Raw genomic sequence first — 17,093 nt, forward strand, 5'->3', positions numbered from 1 at the left:
TTAAGCTTTCTCTACAGTGCAACCAAGTCGCAATAATGAAAGCGTGTGAGTGAGTGAGTGGCAGTAGTAGTATGCTGGTGTAGGTGTCGCTGCCCAAGGATACATCCGGGCCCCATGACGATGATGCGCCGGCAGTTCGCTAATTTCGTTGTGCTTTTCGTTCACCGCCCACGTGAGGAGCCAGCCCTCGCTGCCTTATCATCCAGGCATATGCTTAGTCTACTATACTCATGGACTTGAGTTTCCGTAGACCACAAATTATCATCCTTACTAATTGAGCAGTAACCTTAGAGTAGTATCGTCCTATATTTGAGGATTCAATTCAGAGATAATATCTTTGGTGACTGAAAAGGAAAGGTACCATACTACTGCGGAGTATATATTCCGCTACTGCTATAGCTTTTTTACAAGACACCAGCTTTCATAAATGAGACATATATTTTAGAGGCCCATAAACAATTTATAATAACCCCTTTAGGCAGCAAGCACACAATTTACTGTGCCAGCATCACTGTGCGCACAGAACCACCAACTCCTTATGTATACAATAAAACAAATCCACCCCGTATGCAAACCGTCCAATTCGCTCAGCAGTTGGTATGACGGAGGCAGTGGTAGAGGCAAGCGTCAAGGCCAACGCCAGGCGACATCATAAATCTGACACCATGTAGTAACCCACAAACGGGCGATTCTCCCAGTCACACCATGACTTGATGAGTGCTCCAAAGGGGTCGACATCAGGCGTGGAAGCTTGGAATTTGATGCTGTCCGTGGTACGCGAAGTTTCCGTAACGTCGGGGTCGATCGTTTGAAGCCCATGAAGAAGAAATGATATGGCGTCTTCTGATGGGGGTTTGTTGAATGTAAAAGTAATCTGCATGTTGAGCCGTCAGGATAGACCACCTACGAGCAGTTGCACTGTCAGTGAGGAGGTCGATGGGAAGCAGCGTGAAGAGGCAAGGAGAGAGGTAAATAATGGGAGTTAGAAACAGAGAAGCCTAGCATGTGCTCCGCTTGTGTCTACTTTAATCATGCCAGCAAGAGACGACGAAATAGCGCCTGGTAAATCTGGCCAGATTCACGATGCAGCCAAGATTCCAACAACTGCGGTTGATAAGGGTGCATTCGAGATAAATTGCGTCGAAGAATGTCAAATGGACACGTGGGGGCAAGTCTTGGATAGGACCTGTTTCACATGCTGTAGATGCGCTAGAAGCGTGGCACCAAATGCGCTATAAGCACCGGCGCCTCATAGCGTTGCATGGATAGACCACTACCCACAGCATTGTCTCGGGTCTTATCAACACATCCCCGGAGCACCGTCGCCTCGGAAAAGTTGGATCTTCCATGACGGTTCGGATCGATGTGGCCAAATAATGCGGATTCTGGATGCTCTCAACTATATGGCTGTGAGGTGGGGAGGCTATCAGACCAACCCAGTCATAGCCATTCCGTATTGCAAGATGGCATGGCGATAGTCATGTTAGATATTTGAGACACACGAAACAGGACTCAGAGTGAGTATTTCAACTGAAAGACACTGTCATTATTAAGATTTCTTCAACAGCAACTCGCTGCTAAGGAGCGTTTCCTTGTTGTTTCCTAGATAAAAATGGAGAAAGACGATGATACTAGACTGAGCGTGATGGTACAATCCCGGACAGACAACAAAAGGCGTCAACCACGTGCTTTCCTGTCACACCTCAGGAGGGGCCATCCCCAGCTCTTATGCAAATCGATCAACTCTGATCCCCACTCTTGCCGGCCATCCTCTCCTTGTTGGCCCTGACTTTAGCCATTACAATCTCCATTTTACTATCCAACTCCTCCTGAATAAGGTCATGAACAACGTCATTGAACGAGGTCTTCCCCTTCTGAAACCGATTACTCAGGTACGCCGTCAAGAAGTCATTCCAAGGTTCACCCAGATTGGCAAGCAAGTATTGGATCTTCAATGGCTCAGGAAGAGTGTGCTCATCCCCGAGGCTTTGATCGAGCTTGTCCAGCGCTGCCGTGATGTTCGTCACATATTCTCCTGCTCCAGTGCTCTCATCGTATCGGGTGTTGGTGACGTCTTGCAGCTCTTTAAAGGACAGGACCCTATAAGAGACATTGTATTTACTTTCCAGGTGGTCCCAAACGGCCTTGGAGGATGGTTTATCCATCACCTCGTGCTTGATGGAGTTCGATAAGGCCTGACAGATCATGCCGTATGCCTTGTCATCAGCGTCTTGCCACCGTTTGAATTTATCCTTCGCAATCGCAGTATTGATGTCTTCGGTCTCCTCGGCAGGGGTTCTGGTCTTTTGCACAGTGACAAGAGTTTCCGGCTTGGTGTAATCTCCCGTAACGTATCGCCAGAGTCCGTGGATGCGTAGAGAAGTGATTATCGCAGCTGACCAGTCTCTATAGCCTTCTGCTCCGGTGAGCAGTGGAATGTCCGTCGAATTCACAGTGGGGGTTGGCATTTTGAGGGTAACAAGGAGCACGAATGAAGGGATTGAGATGAAAGATGAAGATGTCGATGTCGATGCACAAAGAGAACAAATGGGTAAGAATGAAAGAGGCAGCAGAAACGATAGTTCGAGTAATATATCTAAGTCGGGTTGCACAAGAAAACCCGTGAGAGGCCGGGGTAAAGGGGCCTCTATATGACCTTCACCCGGAATATCCCATCTCAACATGGGCAACTTCCAGTATATGCAGGAAGATGCCACAGGATCCTAGGGGACCTCCAGGCCATGTCACTAATGAGCCAATACTACCGCAATTCTCGGGACACTCAAACAGTTTATAGAGGATAGCAACCTCGAATATGCTTCTCCTGGGCCAATGGCGATGGTGAGCTGCCATCTACGGAGTAGTGATAAGAAGAAAAATGCTGTCAGCATCTTTAGCATCGTAAAAACAATTAATGGTTGTAGCGCTAGATATAAGGGTCATCTGGTATCCGCATTGTGCACCGCTTCCTGGCAACGAGCAATAATAATATCCATGCTGGCAGCGATGACGACAGAAAGGCAAAGAAAGCACCACTCAAAATAGAGACATCGCCAAAGCAATAAATAATATGGTACATACATAGCATGCAAAGTAAGGAAATGCAAGTCACGAAGACGATTCCCTCCCCATCCATCCAGCCCATACGTCCGGCCATTCCGGACCAGTAAGAAGCAGCACCGAGCCAACGCCAGCATAACGCCAAACAAAAAACGAAGACAAGCCGTGCGATCGCGTGGCCTATGTTTCCATAGCATCACCGGCATCAGATTCGTTGTCTACGACTCCTAGAAGCTTGGCATACGGAACTGTTACGCGTTGGAGATCGCGATGTTTTCCTGGATTCGGTTAGTAAGACAGACGGGCCATGACAACAATAAGAGCAAGGGAAATAAACACATACCAAGGGAAAGGATAACCTCTTTCAATAACACCTCCCGTGGCCAGCCACAGAGAGTCTCTGAGCTTTCGCGCCAATTTCGGTCATCCTGCTCGTTGTCCTGTAAACGACGGACGGTGCCTGTGTCGTCCTCTTCAAACAGCCCGCCGATCAACCCCTTCAGGAGCTCTTCCACCTTCATCTTCAGCCCTTCGGCTCCCAGTCGCTTAGCGTACATCGACAAATACAGACGGAACTCTTCCTTGGCGCCCAAGGACAAAGCGGCAGCGAGTCGGTTCTCCATATGAGCAATGGAGACGCTGGACTCGAAGCTCTCGTAGCCCTCACGCGACAGAAGCACCTTGATAAGCCGCTGAAGGAAGTAGGCCCGTCCACGCAACAGCGTCTCGTTGGTGGTATTACGCTCCAGGAATGGAACGATTCCAGCCGACACTGCTGCCTTAGCATCTTGATCCTGCTGTGAGTCAGTCGATTGGAGATTGCCCACGGGTGCATCCGTGGTGTTCCAATACTGACTGCCCACGGCCCACCAAACTTCGGAGATTCGCTGCCAGGTGTACATGGACGGCGAGTAAGAATAACCCTCGCCATTTGACAAGGCAACCACCACTCGACCTTCGGAGTTGATCCGGGCGTTGGTGATGGCAGGTGCGGCCGTGGGATGTGCGCCCAGCGTGTGGACGGCTGCGTCAAGCACCGGCTGCAGTGAGATGGGAGGGTGTGGAGAGGAAAGATGCTTCACATTCCAGACGTAGCACATGCCCACGGCGGAGATGCAGAGAATCCATGGGCCATTGCACTCGAGAATCGTTGGTTGTGCTTCGAGTACAAGGGCGCTGACCAGGCGACGACCAGCCGGCGTCCAGATGTACACCGAGCCGTCTTCGCAGGCTGCAGCCCACAGGCTGTGGTTACCTGTCACCAGAAGGACGGTCCGGGGAAGAAAGTCCTGCCACAACGGCTGCTCACCACGGAAGAGCGTGAGGCGCACCGGCTCTCGATCGACCGCTCGTCCTGTCAAGCTGGCCGGAGACGGATTGCGTGCTTCGAAAACAATATCGACCCGTGATTTGCTGGACTCGCCTGATGCATTGGGGGGCTCCATCGGTTTCCCCGTGTTATCGATCGCTCGCAGAATCTGACTGCGGATCTTTGGAACCGCCAACCGAAGCTGGCTGATTGCCATGCAGGGATTCATCACGGCGGGTCGAATGAACTCGGGGTTTGTTGCTGGCCAGCGGCAGCCGGCTGCGGTTGAGCAGGAAGCAGGCCATCCGGCGTGCTTGCCAGAATCGGGGTGGCGCCGTTCTGGCTGGCCAGCGCCACGCGCTTCTCAACATGCCCATCGTCATCCCCTTCCAGCTGGGCAAGCTTCCGCTTGTTTCCGAAAAGAAGTGCTTGCAGACCACCCTTGGGCAAGCCATCGAAAGGCTTGGAGAGATCCACAATCGATTGTGGGGTGTCGGCCTTCACTTGGCTACTGACCGAAGCCATTAGTCGAGCTTGTGGCAGAGAGGACTCGGCAGCTCCTGCGCCAGACACCAGAAGAGGTTGGATGCGCTTCTTTCCATCCTTGGTATATGTCGGACGCTGCTTCAGCCGCTCAAGCTTGGCCTGGTACGGATCGGGCTTCTCTGGTTCTGGCGCCGCAGGCGTTGCTGCGGTCCCGTTCGGTTGAGCTTTCGGTGCATCTGGTGGAGGAGACGCTACGCGTGCCGGCGTCACACCGTTCGATGCCCCCGAGCCCGGTTTGCCGTTGACTGTGTTGTCTGTCGCAGCATGATCGTCACCCATCAAAGCCCCCATGCGGCCCTCAACCCCTTTGATCTCCCCAGCTTTGCTCTTCTCCTCAAGAAGCAGTCCATCTGTGGTCTCTGTGATGCCCGCGCCCTTCCTATTCGTGCCAAACTTGGTGAGCGACTTCTCATTTTCCTCCATCGCCATCGCATAGCCTAGATCCCCGTCCTCGAACCGTACTGCGAGAATGGTTCCGTCCAAAGCGGTGGCATAGAGGCATTTGCCGTCCGGGCTCCATGCAAGGTCGGATATGGACTTCGCGGCTAGCTCCTGTGCAACAACAATCGGTCTAGGGTTACTGGTGATCCAGATACTGAGCGATTTATCACCGCCCGCACAGGCAATGACCGTAACGGCGTTCTGCACCGCATGCCCTTGACTATCCACTGCCGGCTTGGTGGCCGGTTGAGGCGAGTACAACCGCGGAGAGAACGAGCAAACTTCAACCGGCGCCTCGTGCCCAATAAGATTGATATCGCCATCCCACGAGCCCCGGTTGATTATCGCAACGGAGCTGACGGGGCCGTTTACTGCGTTGGCAGCGGCGATGTGCATACCATCTGGGGACCAGGAGCATCGGCGGAAGTAGGCCGTCAGAGGAGAGTTGGAGAACGGCGCAGAAATGGTCTGCTCAAGGATGAAGTTGTTCATTTGGTCGTGTGCGCTGGAATTAGGAGCCGGAGATGTGAACCGGAAGATCCGAACCGTGCGATCATCGCTCGCCGTAGCGAAGTATTTATTTGCGGGATCGAACGTAATCCCCTTGACATGACTCTGGTGGATAGACAAAGTCTTGAGCTTCTCGAATGTCGTTCCAGACCACACCACGACCTTCGAGTCCAACCCAACCGACACCAAAATCGAAGAATCGTACGACCAACCCAAATCCTGAACATCGTTATCGTGACCGATCAATCTCCGAATCGTGCGCCAGTTCTCAACTGGAGGTGCCTCGTTTGATCCTAAACACAACAACACCAATCAGTCACCGCACCATCGACATCACCAAACCCACCCTCAGCCACCGGCAGCACCTACCGAACGTCGACGCATGAGACGGCGGGTTAGCGTCCAGCGTATAAATGCACACAATCTTGTCATCGGCCCCCGACGCCAGGTATTTCCCATTTGGCGAGAATCGCACCGTGTGAATCGTTCCGGAATGGTTGCTCATCGACGCCAGCTGTTTCGGCTTACTGGCATACTGCGGGTCGTCGGTGTTGCAAATAGCATCCGTCGACCAAATCCGAACATATCCATCTGTATTCCACAATGTCTCCCCGTCAATAAACCATTCCGTGAAGCTTCCCCCGTAAACAGCAAGTATGATTCGTATACACGGGACACTGACCTCCAGCCGCTGTCACTAGACGACTCCCATCGGGGGAAACATCGCAACTATACACCTCGAAATCTTTCCGTTCACCTGCAGATCAAAAACGAGAAAGATGTCAGTGGGGGTTCGGAAGATGATTTATTGCGTGGGTGAGCTAGGACAATAGTTATAATAATAATAGTGGTAATTATTATTTTTGTCGTCTGACGGAAACCGAAAGGGAGGGAAGACATTACCCCCATGTGTTAGCCACACTGGCTTGATGATATGCATTGCGGAGACACTGTGGATGCCCTTTCTAGAATCGTTCCTCCTCTTTATCTGCGTGTGGGTGTGTTTGAGCTCCGTTGCACTGGCGAGTAGACGTCGTGTTGGTGGTGATGGTAGAGGGACAACTTCTTTGTACCATCGCAAAGTAACTTCGTCCCCAGTTGATCGGATGACGGGCCCGTCCGATCGCAAGTGAAACCGTCAGACGCAGGCAGGGGGCTCGTGGGAGCGACGGTTCGGGCTGGCGAGAAAGGATCAGGAGGGTCAGCGCAAGGAAACAAGCGATGAGGCCGCGCCTGGTTTCAATGAAAGTCGCGATCCCCAGGATGGGCGGCGCGGGAGGCGGTGGCCCGAGCTTCTGCCGCCGATCCAGGCTCGAAGTAGAGTATAGATTGGTGAGCTGCTATCTACTGCTGTCTACGTTCCAAGGCAGAGAATGCACCCCTGAATTCACTTTTGTCTACTGTACATGATCCAGACAAATACCAACACCCCTTCACCAACTACCGTGACTGATGCACGCACCGATACCCGGTAGCCATAGCCCTCATTCGAGGAGACTCCCGAAGCATCATGCATCAGTACCTGACGGAGACATAGGGCAATAGAGATACAAGACGGGTTGGATAATCAGCAAGTTATCCAGATAATTCGTGAGTTGGTGATTAGAGTGGCAACCGCGAAGGGAGAATGGTCAATCATAATAGAACAACAAGGCTAGGGAGAAGCTAAAAGAACACAGGAGCCGCTTTGTTCATTAGTGTTTCTGCTGGCTGACCTGGTCGAACCCCTCAAGGACATCCTGAACAGGATCGTGGGACTTTTGGCCCTGCTCAAGTTCAGCCTGGTCATACTCCGGGGCCTCAGACTTGGTCGTAGAAGAGGTCTCCGTCTGAGCGGGCTCCTGCACTCCCAGGGTCTTCGCTGCGACGGCCTTGGCCTGGCCCTCACTGATTTTGCCGTAAACAGCCATGGCATTAGCAATCATACCACCCATATCCCCGACGTTGCCAGGAACAACCACAGCAGTACCCTCCTTGGCAAGGTTGGAGAAGGCATCAACGTATTTCTCGGCGACGCTGAGGCTGACAGCACCATGAGCATTCTCCTGGCCAGCTTCGATGGACTTCGCCACGGCGTCGATGCCTCTCGCGGTAGCCTGTGCCTTCAGCAGAATGGCCTCGGCCTCACCAGAAGCGCGGTTAATCTGTTCGGTCCGCATGGCCTCCGAAGCCAGAATGACGGACTGCTTCCGACCTTCGGCAATGTTGATCGCGCTCTGTCGCTGACCTTCGGATTCGAGAATCTCCGCCCGCTTCGATCGCTCTGCCGTCACCTGGCGGTGCATGGCTGCAACAACTCCCTCGGGGGCATGGATGTCCCTGATCTCGTACCGCAGACACACGACACCCCAATCACGCGCAGCCTCGTTGATGGCCTGTGTGATGTTGGTATTTAGCGTGGCGCGCTCCTTCAGTACGTGGTCCAGGGTAAGCTGGCCGATTTCCGAACGCATGGTCGTCTGCGCAAGCTGGGAGATGGCGTATTCGGCGTCCTCCACTCCGTAACTGAAGACAGAAAACTGCGTGGTTAGTTTGGATATCCGATAACTGGAAGAACAGAGCCCATTCCCCGGGGCAACACTGCAGCCATTGCTTCATTCCAGACTCACCTAGCTTTGTAGGCATCGAAAACCCTCGTGTACAGCACACCATCCAATTCCAGGGTGACATTGTCGGCCGTGATGGCATTTTGGCTGGGTATCTCAATAGCGGACTCCTTCAAGCTCTTGACGTAGGCGATGCGGTCAAGGAAGGGGATCAAAATCGCGAGACCGGGTTCTAGAATCCTATGGAACTTGCCCATTCGCTCGACAATCCATGCTGTCTGTTGGGGGACAAAGCGGACGACAGTGTTGACAGGAAGGGAAGTGCGATTGGAAAAGTAGGTAGGCGGTGCGCTGGATGACGAGCCGGACCCCAGGGGCAGAAACGAAGACTCTGGCGCAAGCCTCCGAGAGGTGCTGGAAGCGTTTCTTCGTAGAATGCGATTCAGAGGGTATGTCGTGATAGCAGAGCCGGGAAGGCGAGAGTTGGAGATGAGGCTTCGGTTATTTGAGGACCGAAGCACCCTCATTGTGTGCCGGGAGGCCACATCCATTGTGGTAGTCTGGGATCTGGGAGACGGATGGAGGGAAGGGTTGCACTGGATTGATCGGAGATGCTGGAGAAGCCCGGAGTGAAGCTCAAGCCTCTCGGCGGAAGCTGGCTGCTCCGGTCTCTGCCTCAGGCAGAAATGGTTGCTGAGTCAGCGGCTCCAGACCATTACGGCGCCACGGCTACTTGGTATAGATCTAGAGTTCTAGACAGCTTGGACTTCCCCAGATAATTATATATTGGCACATTGTTCATAAAACCAAACTTTAAAACACCGCTGAAAACGCCAACAATAAGGAAAGCTCCAAGTTAGACGCATTTGACCCAGCTTTTCTTTATCCCGTCCCATTTCCAAGGAACAAATTACTCATGACTATACCCTCACGCAGTGGACCGCCAGTATGCAAAGTCTGAAGAGTGGAAATTAGGATGGCGCCCAAGCCAGTACCTGACCAAGTGGGCGAAGACGCTCATATCAAGCTCGCATGGCCATGTGCGTAGATTCCTTCATTGCAGCATGTCGAGTATCATTTCATCTGCTGGAATATCATATTGACTCCACCCCGCCTGGCATTGAGAAAGAGAAGCAAGAATCATGAATCCTTTTGGGGTTTTTTCTGGTTCCATTCGTACTAAAATCGAGATAGCAGGGGTAAACAATACCGCGGTATTAAAAGAAAATAAACCCCGGATGAACAATCTATGGTCGTGGAAAGAATTTCAGCCCGGTGCACCTTAGAAGCAAGCATCAGAGCAGAGAAGTCTGCCCAGTAAAACATGCCCGGACTCCAGAAATTTTCGAAACCTCCCATGACGGAAACAGGAAAACGTGAAGCAAAGAATAGGTGATATGAGGCCGAGACTTTCAATGTGCATAGGTAATCCATTTTGATGGACACAGGTCGTCGGCGTGAGAGAAGATAGATGCAAGTCATGAGCAGAAAGCGATGATAGAAACATAAATAATCGATCAAACAGGGCGAGGGAAGATAAAAGAGTGAGGGAAACGAAAAAGACATATTTACTTTTGCAGCTCGGCACTCAGGTTAGCATCCCTAGTACAGTCGTCCTTTGCGGCTCCGGGGTTCGAAGAATGCACTTCACCATAGCGAACAGGGCTAATATCACCCTACGCGTAGCTTGGCTGCCAGTGAATCACTTCCCGCTCAGTGCAATGAGGTCCAAGTAACCCCTCCGAGAAAGTCCCTGTTGCTCATCGAAAGACGCCGTAAAAGGTGAAGTCTGCTGAGGCCGCTGCTGATGTTTCGTGCAAAGAGATCATCAAACGCTAGACTCTTAAATTCATTGTACATTTGTGCATTGAAATTTGGACCAAGAAACGTGACCATATTTGGTACAGAACATCCATTCCACGGTCACCGTCTTGGGTTGCCGTTTAAAAATTCGCTTGTCGAGTACTCGTAATCGAAGCGCGTAGAAGTGTTGGGGAATAATGAAAGAAACAATTTGACGAAGAATCTCTTTACCCGGGATGCCGAATCATGGGTTTTCGTAATCTTGTGATTGACCAGCCTATGGGTTGGAGTTTCGCAAATTCTATGACTGGGCTGTCGGGAGGTTAGCGACAATTGTCGGGTAGGGAGTTCCCATTGATGTCGCACCTGAGAGTATAATTTCCGAAATCCCGGGTATCGAGGGAGGAGTTCTCAGTGGGCTGAGCTAGTCTACCTGCTATTTCAAGATGTCAACAGATACGTCACAAACAAATTTAGGGCCGGTATGTGACCACTTGGTGTGGAGATTGTCGCATACACCACATCCATCAATCAAAAACAGTCAAAACCGGGGTTCCATACAGTTGGGATTTCACTTTGGCCATTCAGAGCGCTGGCAGGCGAAAACTCCGGGGCAGTGGAAGACAATGCTGTCTTCAGGCCAAGAGGTTCAGCGGTGCCGTTGGGAACCTGTCCATTAACTGGTCCATCAACGAAGGTCTCTTCCGGCTTAGCAACACTGCTAGGAGAAGGGCCATCGTTCTGTGCAGACGGATCGCGCAGCTCCCGAGACAGGACCCAATCCTCCCACTTCTCTCTCGGTCGCAGACGATCTAGACAATCCTCGCCTTGAAGGTACTCAACGGTCCTCAGCTGGCGAGAACAATGACGCAGAAGCTCGAAATCCTCAGTCAAGCTCTTGATGCGCTTAAAGCTAGCAATGAAAGCGAGGGTAACGTAGCCCTGAGAGTCCATGTGCTTCCGAAGGAACATATCCTTGCACAGGTTATCCACGGAGAAGTAATATTCCCTGTCCACGAGTTAGTTTTGTCGTGCATATCAAGCTGGTGGCGTTTCGAAAAAGCACTCACAATTGCATGGAGATCATGGACATATGGGAGTAAGGTTCAATGAGCTGGGGATAGGGATAGGCGGTCATTGGCCCAGCATGCATTGCCTGGTAGCCGTACATTGTGTTCATATCCCCAGGGTAGGGATAGAACATGGTAGTGGAGTTCGGGAGGGAAGGTGACCTAATGTTCATTCTGTGCCCTTGCGAACCATTGACAGGGCCATGTTGTTGGGACCTTTGGCGGTCGTTGAAGCCAAACTTGGGATGCATGAAATTGTGGTGCGACACGTGGTTATTAGGGAAGTGAGAGTTCTGAGCACCGTTGAAACCAGCATGGCCTCCCCGGCCGCCCCGATGTCCACCTCGACCTCTTTCAGGACGCGACTCACGAGGGAAGTCCTTGTCCTTGCGCTCGCGATCAGCGTGGAAACCAGCGAAATCCGCCGACTTGGGACCGTTCTCGAAGCGACGGTCATTATTCGAGCCGGAGCGAGGACCAGCCTGTGCATCCACGGAAAGTTGGGGATTCCGAGAGCCATGCTCACCACCCTTGTGGCCTGCATCATGGCCTCTAGCGAACTGCTTATGACGAGGGAAATTGTCCGAGCCGTTAACGTTTCTCCCAGCCGATGCGCCGTTGGCATTCTCGGCCCCCTTAGACCCACGCGCTGCCTGGTGCTTACGCGAGTCGGGTAGGCCGGCATCAGCGCTGTTAGAGCGTCTCGTCTGTGCGGGGAGCGAGGTAGCGCGACCAGAGGTCTGCTCGTTCCTTCCCCTGTCCGTAGAATTAGCCTGCTTCGCCGCGGCAGCCTGACCAGAGGCAGCCTTATCAGCAGCGGCTCCAGCGCCATGCGCTCCGTTGCGAGAGTTTTCGCGTCCACCGCGAGCAGTTCTTCCGCCTCTGCGGGCAGAAGGAAGAGGCGTGTTGAACACAGCGGTGGGAACGTAGGGAACAGGCATCCACTTCTCCTTGCCATGAGGACGGATGACAGGGCTCTTCTCGGTCTTCTCAGACTTCTCCTGGGCCTTCTTCTTCTCCTCACCCTGCGCAACTTGAGGGGTAGGCCACAGGCTCTCATCTCCAACAGGGGGAAGGTTGGCACTGTCGTCACGTCCCTTAGCTCCGTCAGTCTTCTTCCGGTCCTTGGCGCTTTCCGAAGAGATATCGGAACCCTTCTTCTTGGGAGCCGGCTTCGACTCCGGCTGATCTCCCGATATCGAGGACGCGGCGGACGTAGTCTTCGAAGTTCCTGTCTTAGCAGCAGGCTTCAATGCTGCAATGGCCTTCGCCTTGGCCTCCTGTGCCTCCTTTCTCTGCTGCCAGATGTTCACGGCAGGAAGAGGGGCGACCTTGAGCTCCTTAGCCGGTACGCTCTTTTCCTTCTCGGACTTCTCCTTGACATCCTCCTCCTCGGTGTTCACCTTCTCAGCTCCCGAGGCCTGGGACTGCTTATCCCAGGTAGATTCCGAGGTCCCGTTGGTGGTATCCGTTCCCTCATCATCCTTGGGGGCGGAGGACGTAGAGGAGTTGCCATCACTTGGAGAAGATGCTTCGGAAACATTGGCCTTCGTGGTGGTTGCAGATTCGACTTCCTTGTCGGTCGTTTGGGTCTCCTGGGCGGTTTCAGCCTGGGAAGACTCGGCATCTGTGTTCGTCTGCGAGCTCGAGTTTACACTCTGGTCCTCGGGGTTCGAAGCCGCCTGGATTGGTTCTTCTGGTGAGGTTTTGTCCGGGGACGAGGCTGGGGCAATGCCCTTGGCAGCTTGGGCGTAGGAAAATGTTGCGGCCATTTTCGTTACGTGAGAGATAAAAAGTGGTCTAACGAGCCCGTTCTAGTGAATAAGAGAGGAGAGCGAAGAAGTCAGTTCTACCAGAGAACAGATACCTCGTGAGTAGCTCTCAACCGAAGTTTGGCTGGAATCACTCCAACAATGATGGCAATGAAAAGTATATGCCACCCTTTAGGCAACCCCACCAAGCTGTAACTTCCCGTCACTGAATATTGGTCCTATTCGGCAGCGAATTGCTGGGTTGGCTTTTGTTCAATCGATCAAAGACACAGTGAAAGTTCCTTGGTATAGGTGTGGTGTAGAGACAAATGGAGTCGGAGAATCCTTGAACTTGTATTTAAACCTAGCACGCGAATCGCATCGGTGTGCTGTCACAAGGTATTGTTGTGTCGAGGTCCGCTAAATTGCGATCGAGGAGAGGATCAACTGTAAGTCGAGGTGGAACTCGTGTAGACGATATCACGGTAGGATGGCGTCCAAAACAGATATCTAATCGACTGGCACGGGGATACTTCACGTCGGGGTGCTTGTTGTAAGACTGGTTACTAAAAGCACTCGCGGTGTGCGGTTATGCTAGTCGGGCCGTCGGAGAATCCAACTGTGCTGCCTCTTGGCTATTTGTAGTATAGGCGATCACGATGGAAATCGATGAACACTGTTGTTTGCAGAAAAACTCGTTAACCTTGCCCCTTTGGAAGCGTGAACGAAAGGCGCGACTTGCACGTGGCGACAACCGCTACTGAACTTCGTGGTTTGGGAGATTTGCCAGGTACGGAAGGGCAAGAGGGAAAAAAAATGTAAGGAGCTGCGACGGAAAAGTTCGAAGCAGGACCCGTGCGGAGAAAACAAAAAATAAGCAGAGCAAGATGAAAGTGATCAACGATCAAATCAACTTGCCAATGAGGACTGAAATAGAAAAAAAAGAATACGATAAGAGGTGGTCCCGCTGGAGACAAGGATACCTCTGTCTGTGTGTGAAGGAGAACGGAAAAGGTGCACTGAAGAAGAAGCACCACCTCACTACAGCAACACGGTCACGGGCAGCCGATGGAGTGAACCACAGAGAGGGACAGAATCCCAGAACGTTGAGACGGCGAAGAGGGGAGGGGAGGAGAAGAGGGGGGTAAAGGGGAAACAAGAAGAGAGAAGGTAGAGACTGTGTGTGTAAGAGAGCGAAAAATAATAATAATAAATCACTTACAGGCCGGAGGGACGTGGAAAAGCCGAAGAAGGCAGGCAAGAAAAGTAAGTACTAGCCAGAATTGTGGAATCCGCCAACCCAGAGGGTTAATAAAAAAAAAATTAGAAAATCAAAAAATTGAACAGAAACCGGCCTACTTCAAGGTACAGTAAAGTAAAGAGTTTCCCGCTGGTAAAAACGGGGTTTTCTGCTGATTCCTACCCGTATTAGTGGTACAGCATCTGTATCAAAATTCCTACTGTACCGGACAACAGCACGCAGCTCAACCAAGGGCAAAGAGGTAAGGGTGTGAAAATATGCAAAAAGCGCAGAAAAAGAGGTAAGAAATTGTTATTCTTTCCATATCCCCACACCGCGGACGCTATGGTTTGTCGACACCAGGGCTTCTGTGGGTATGAACCATCCTTTCACTTTCTACTGTAAATATTCCGGGTAAGATCTGGAACTGTATGTGGTAATAATGTACCAGCCGTCAATTTTGGATTGCTAATAGATTTGCATGAAGATCCCCATTGAATCTGGAGTCGGATTTACGGCAATTGGATGGAGAAGAAGAGGGGATATGCGATATTTTCCTGCCTCGTCGTAGCTTCCTGAGGTATCAATATCCCTAGATATGGGGCCGCCCATAACAGCCGGGCGTATTATTACCTCCGAGGGTATAGAACCGATATTATTCAGAGGCACCTTCAGGCTTCTTGGGGTAGGTACGGGTTGGGATCTAAGGTAGGCAAGAACGAAGAAGTGAGTCGTGGGTGGCAGCTTCCCTTCCCTTCCCTGCCCAGCCAGCCATCCCACATCCCACTGTGTACACTGTGACTACTTCTTCCAGAGTTCTCAGCTGCAACCCCTCACTTCCCCTCTATGCCCAAGCCCAAACGTTTGACTGGCTACTGACATGATAATTCGGACGTTCAGCGGCACTAGCCGTAATGGTTTCCGAGCTCAATTCGGATCTTGGTCTTAATGACCGGGCTGTTACAGAACACCAACCCAACATCCAGGTCACTCGTGATGGTTTGACACCTAGAAGTCTAATTCTTATAGTTCATCCTGTAAGGACATCAAATACTCTCCGCAGCCTGGGGAAAGTGACACGACAACCATTCTAGTACCTCGCAGACTCCGTACATCTCCGATGCTAACCAATTTGACTTAACGTCTCACTTACCGAAAATGCAATGGACTGCAGGTGCTCGATTCTGACCCGCGACCACACTGATGGCGGGGCACGGAGGGGTTCTGCACTCCTGTGATCAATGCATGGATGGGGCCGATGCCACTGCTCGACCTCGTACCTAACTGGTTCTTGCAGGGTCTACGGGCCCCTCGATTGCAGTCGATCAATTCAAATGCCTTGAGGGGCACATGAAGATAGCAGAAAATCGGCAATCAGGCTGGGTTCTAATTCGAAGAGGCGCTCACCATGCGTTTAGACCACGCTCGACCTACGTGGGACATGATACTATATTCAGGTCCTACAGAGCACAACATCTATAATCACGATGCATAGCAAGTGAGCATCCTGTTATTTTCTTAAGTCATACAACTGAGCAGAGAAGGATGCTATCTCAAGTTTGTCGAAACGAGTATCGGTGTAGGTGCTTACAGGCAGGTCAGGTGATCTGTCAGTTATGTGCCTGAATCTGCCTTTGGTTTCTTTGCATCTCAGCACTGCTGACAATGCCATTATTGTATTTTGCCTCATTACGGAATACTCTATAGTATCATCCCGGTAATCCTCGATTGGGTATCCACCGAACTGATTTTCTCCATACTAATCACACAATCTCGTCGGATTACTGCCGTCTACTTCTGGCTTGTCAACAGCTCTTGCAGGACAACCCCATTTGCGTTGTCTATTGGTGTCAAGCAGCTGTCGAGCTTATGATGATGGTCGAAAAAGCAGAAAGAACAGAAAGGTCCACATCCATCTGCAATATGGTCGTCAAATATTAATCAAAGTTATACAGTGACTGACGAAAATGACCAACTAATCCAGGCCAGTAGCACCCATTGAAGTGGATCAAAGCTTTACTACACAACTGATCCAACCCCGATCTACAAGACCGCCAAGGCACTTTAAAGATAACTTCAACCTCAAACATACCGCCCAGGTTGCCCAACGCCAACTTCGAGTTTTATCAGATCTTTGCTACCAATCTCACCACCTCTCTACCCAGATGCAAGAAGGTTGCCTCCTTATTAAGTCAATCCTACGCACCAGTTGGGATTGATCGTCGATTATTTCCAGGATACTGAGTTGCAATCTCACATCGAGCCTGATCTACTGGCCCGACCCACCAGTCTAGACCAGTCACAAAGGACGACCTGAATGTCGGTTACTAAGGTGCTTACTGTACTCTGCGATCAGGTATGTAAATCAACGACATTTTCGGAGTCCGAGTATCTAAGTAAGGGTATATTCCATGTCAATCGCGTCAAACACTACGCCAACTGCCAAGGGTTGGATACCAATGACCTATCAGAGGTGACCTACAAAAGCAAACAGAAAACAGCCTTTGAGCTACGCCAAGAATGCTCAAGGGTATATTAATGAGATTCCCTGAATTTGCTTCGACACAGGCATTTCCCGTATGCCTCCAAAGCATGATGATCCATTGCGCTTATTCTGACTCCACCCAAGCCATATCCCTAGGCAGACCATTCAGATAGTACACTAGATACTAGATAAGTACCAACAACCGCAAATCTCCGAGATCCTTCATACCGTATCAACATCAAACAGACCTCTAACCGCATCCAGCCAAGTGCGCTGTCGGCCCTAATCAAGAATAAATTATGAAGAAACTGACCACCACCGCCATCACCGGA

The 17,093-nt window shown here is 51.4% G+C and overlaps 3 protein-coding genes across 3 annotated transcripts; all 3 read right to left on the minus strand.

Moving 5' to 3' along the window:
- Positions 1–2,897: 2,897 nt before the first annotated feature.
- On the minus strand, positions 2,898–7,090 carry hir1 (putative histone transcription regulator Hir1). Its single transcript, XM_025615134.1, has 6 exons — positions 6,770–7,090; positions 6,549–6,623; positions 6,236–6,457; positions 4,602–6,159; positions 3,404–4,575; positions 2,898–3,338 (listed from the first exon to the last, which is right to left on the minus strand). Exons 1-6 carry the CDS (start codon positions 6,804–6,806, stop codon positions 3,241–3,243), a joined length of 3,162 nt encoding a protein of 1,053 aa, XP_025466006.1. The 5' UTR covers positions 6,807–7,090; the 3' UTR covers positions 2,898–3,240.
- Positions 7,091–7,233: 143 nt separating this feature from the next.
- Positions 7,234–9,024, minus strand: BO94DRAFT_536695 (SPFH domain-containing protein). Its single transcript, XM_025612077.1, has 2 exons — positions 8,488–9,024; positions 7,234–8,392 (listed from the first exon to the last, which is right to left on the minus strand). The coding sequence occupies exons 1-2, from the start codon at positions 8,961–8,963 to the stop codon at positions 7,561–7,563; spliced, it is 1,308 nt and encodes a 435-aa protein (XP_025466007.1). The 5' UTR covers positions 8,964–9,024; the 3' UTR covers positions 7,234–7,560.
- Positions 9,025–10,527: 1,503 nt separating this feature from the next.
- BO94DRAFT_121813 (La domain family) lies at positions 10,528–13,457 on the minus strand. The gene is made up of 2 exons (XM_025605581.1): positions 11,286–13,457; positions 10,528–11,224 (listed from the first exon to the last, which is right to left on the minus strand). The coding sequence occupies exons 1-2, from the start codon at positions 13,055–13,057 to the stop codon at positions 10,747–10,749; spliced, it is 2,250 nt and encodes a 749-aa protein (XP_025466008.1). The 5' UTR covers positions 13,058–13,457; the 3' UTR covers positions 10,528–10,746.
- Between the last annotated feature and the right edge of the window lie 3,636 nt (positions 13,458–17,093).

Source organism: Aspergillus sclerotioniger, assembly GCF_003184525.1.
Source record: "Aspergillus sclerotioniger CBS 115572 chromosome Unknown BO94scaffold_19, whole genome shotgun sequence".
NCBI classification, from domain to species: Eukaryota; Fungi; Ascomycota; class Eurotiomycetes; order Eurotiales; family Aspergillaceae; genus Aspergillus; species Aspergillus sclerotioniger.

Coding starts and splice junctions, on each gene's coding strand:
- hir1 (XM_025615134.1), bottom strand. CDS start 6,806: ATGCATATCATCAAGCCAGTGTGGCTAACACATGGGG. Junction 6,458..6,548: donor TCTAGTGACAGCGGCTGGAG/GTCAGTGTCCCG, acceptor TGTGGAATACAG/ATGGATATGTTCGGATTTGG. Junction 4,576..4,601: donor CCGAGTTCATTCGACCCGCC/GTGATGAATCCC, acceptor CATGGCAATCAG/CCAGCTTCGGTTGGCGGTTC.
- BO94DRAFT_536695 (XM_025612077.1), bottom strand. CDS start 8,963: ATGGATGTGGCCTCCCGGCACACAATGAGGGTGCTTCGGTCCTCAAAT. Junction 8,393..8,487: donor TACACGAGGGTTTTCGATGC/CTACAAAGCTAG, acceptor ATCCAAACTAAC/CACGCAGTTTTCTGTCTTCA.
- BO94DRAFT_121813 (XM_025605581.1), bottom strand. CDS start 13,057: ATGGCCGCAACATTTTCCTACGCCCAAGCTGCCAAGGGCATTGCCCCA. Junction 11,225..11,285: donor TCCATGATCTCCATGCAATT/GTGAGTGCTTTT, acceptor ACTCGTGGACAG/GGAATATTACTTCTCCGTGG.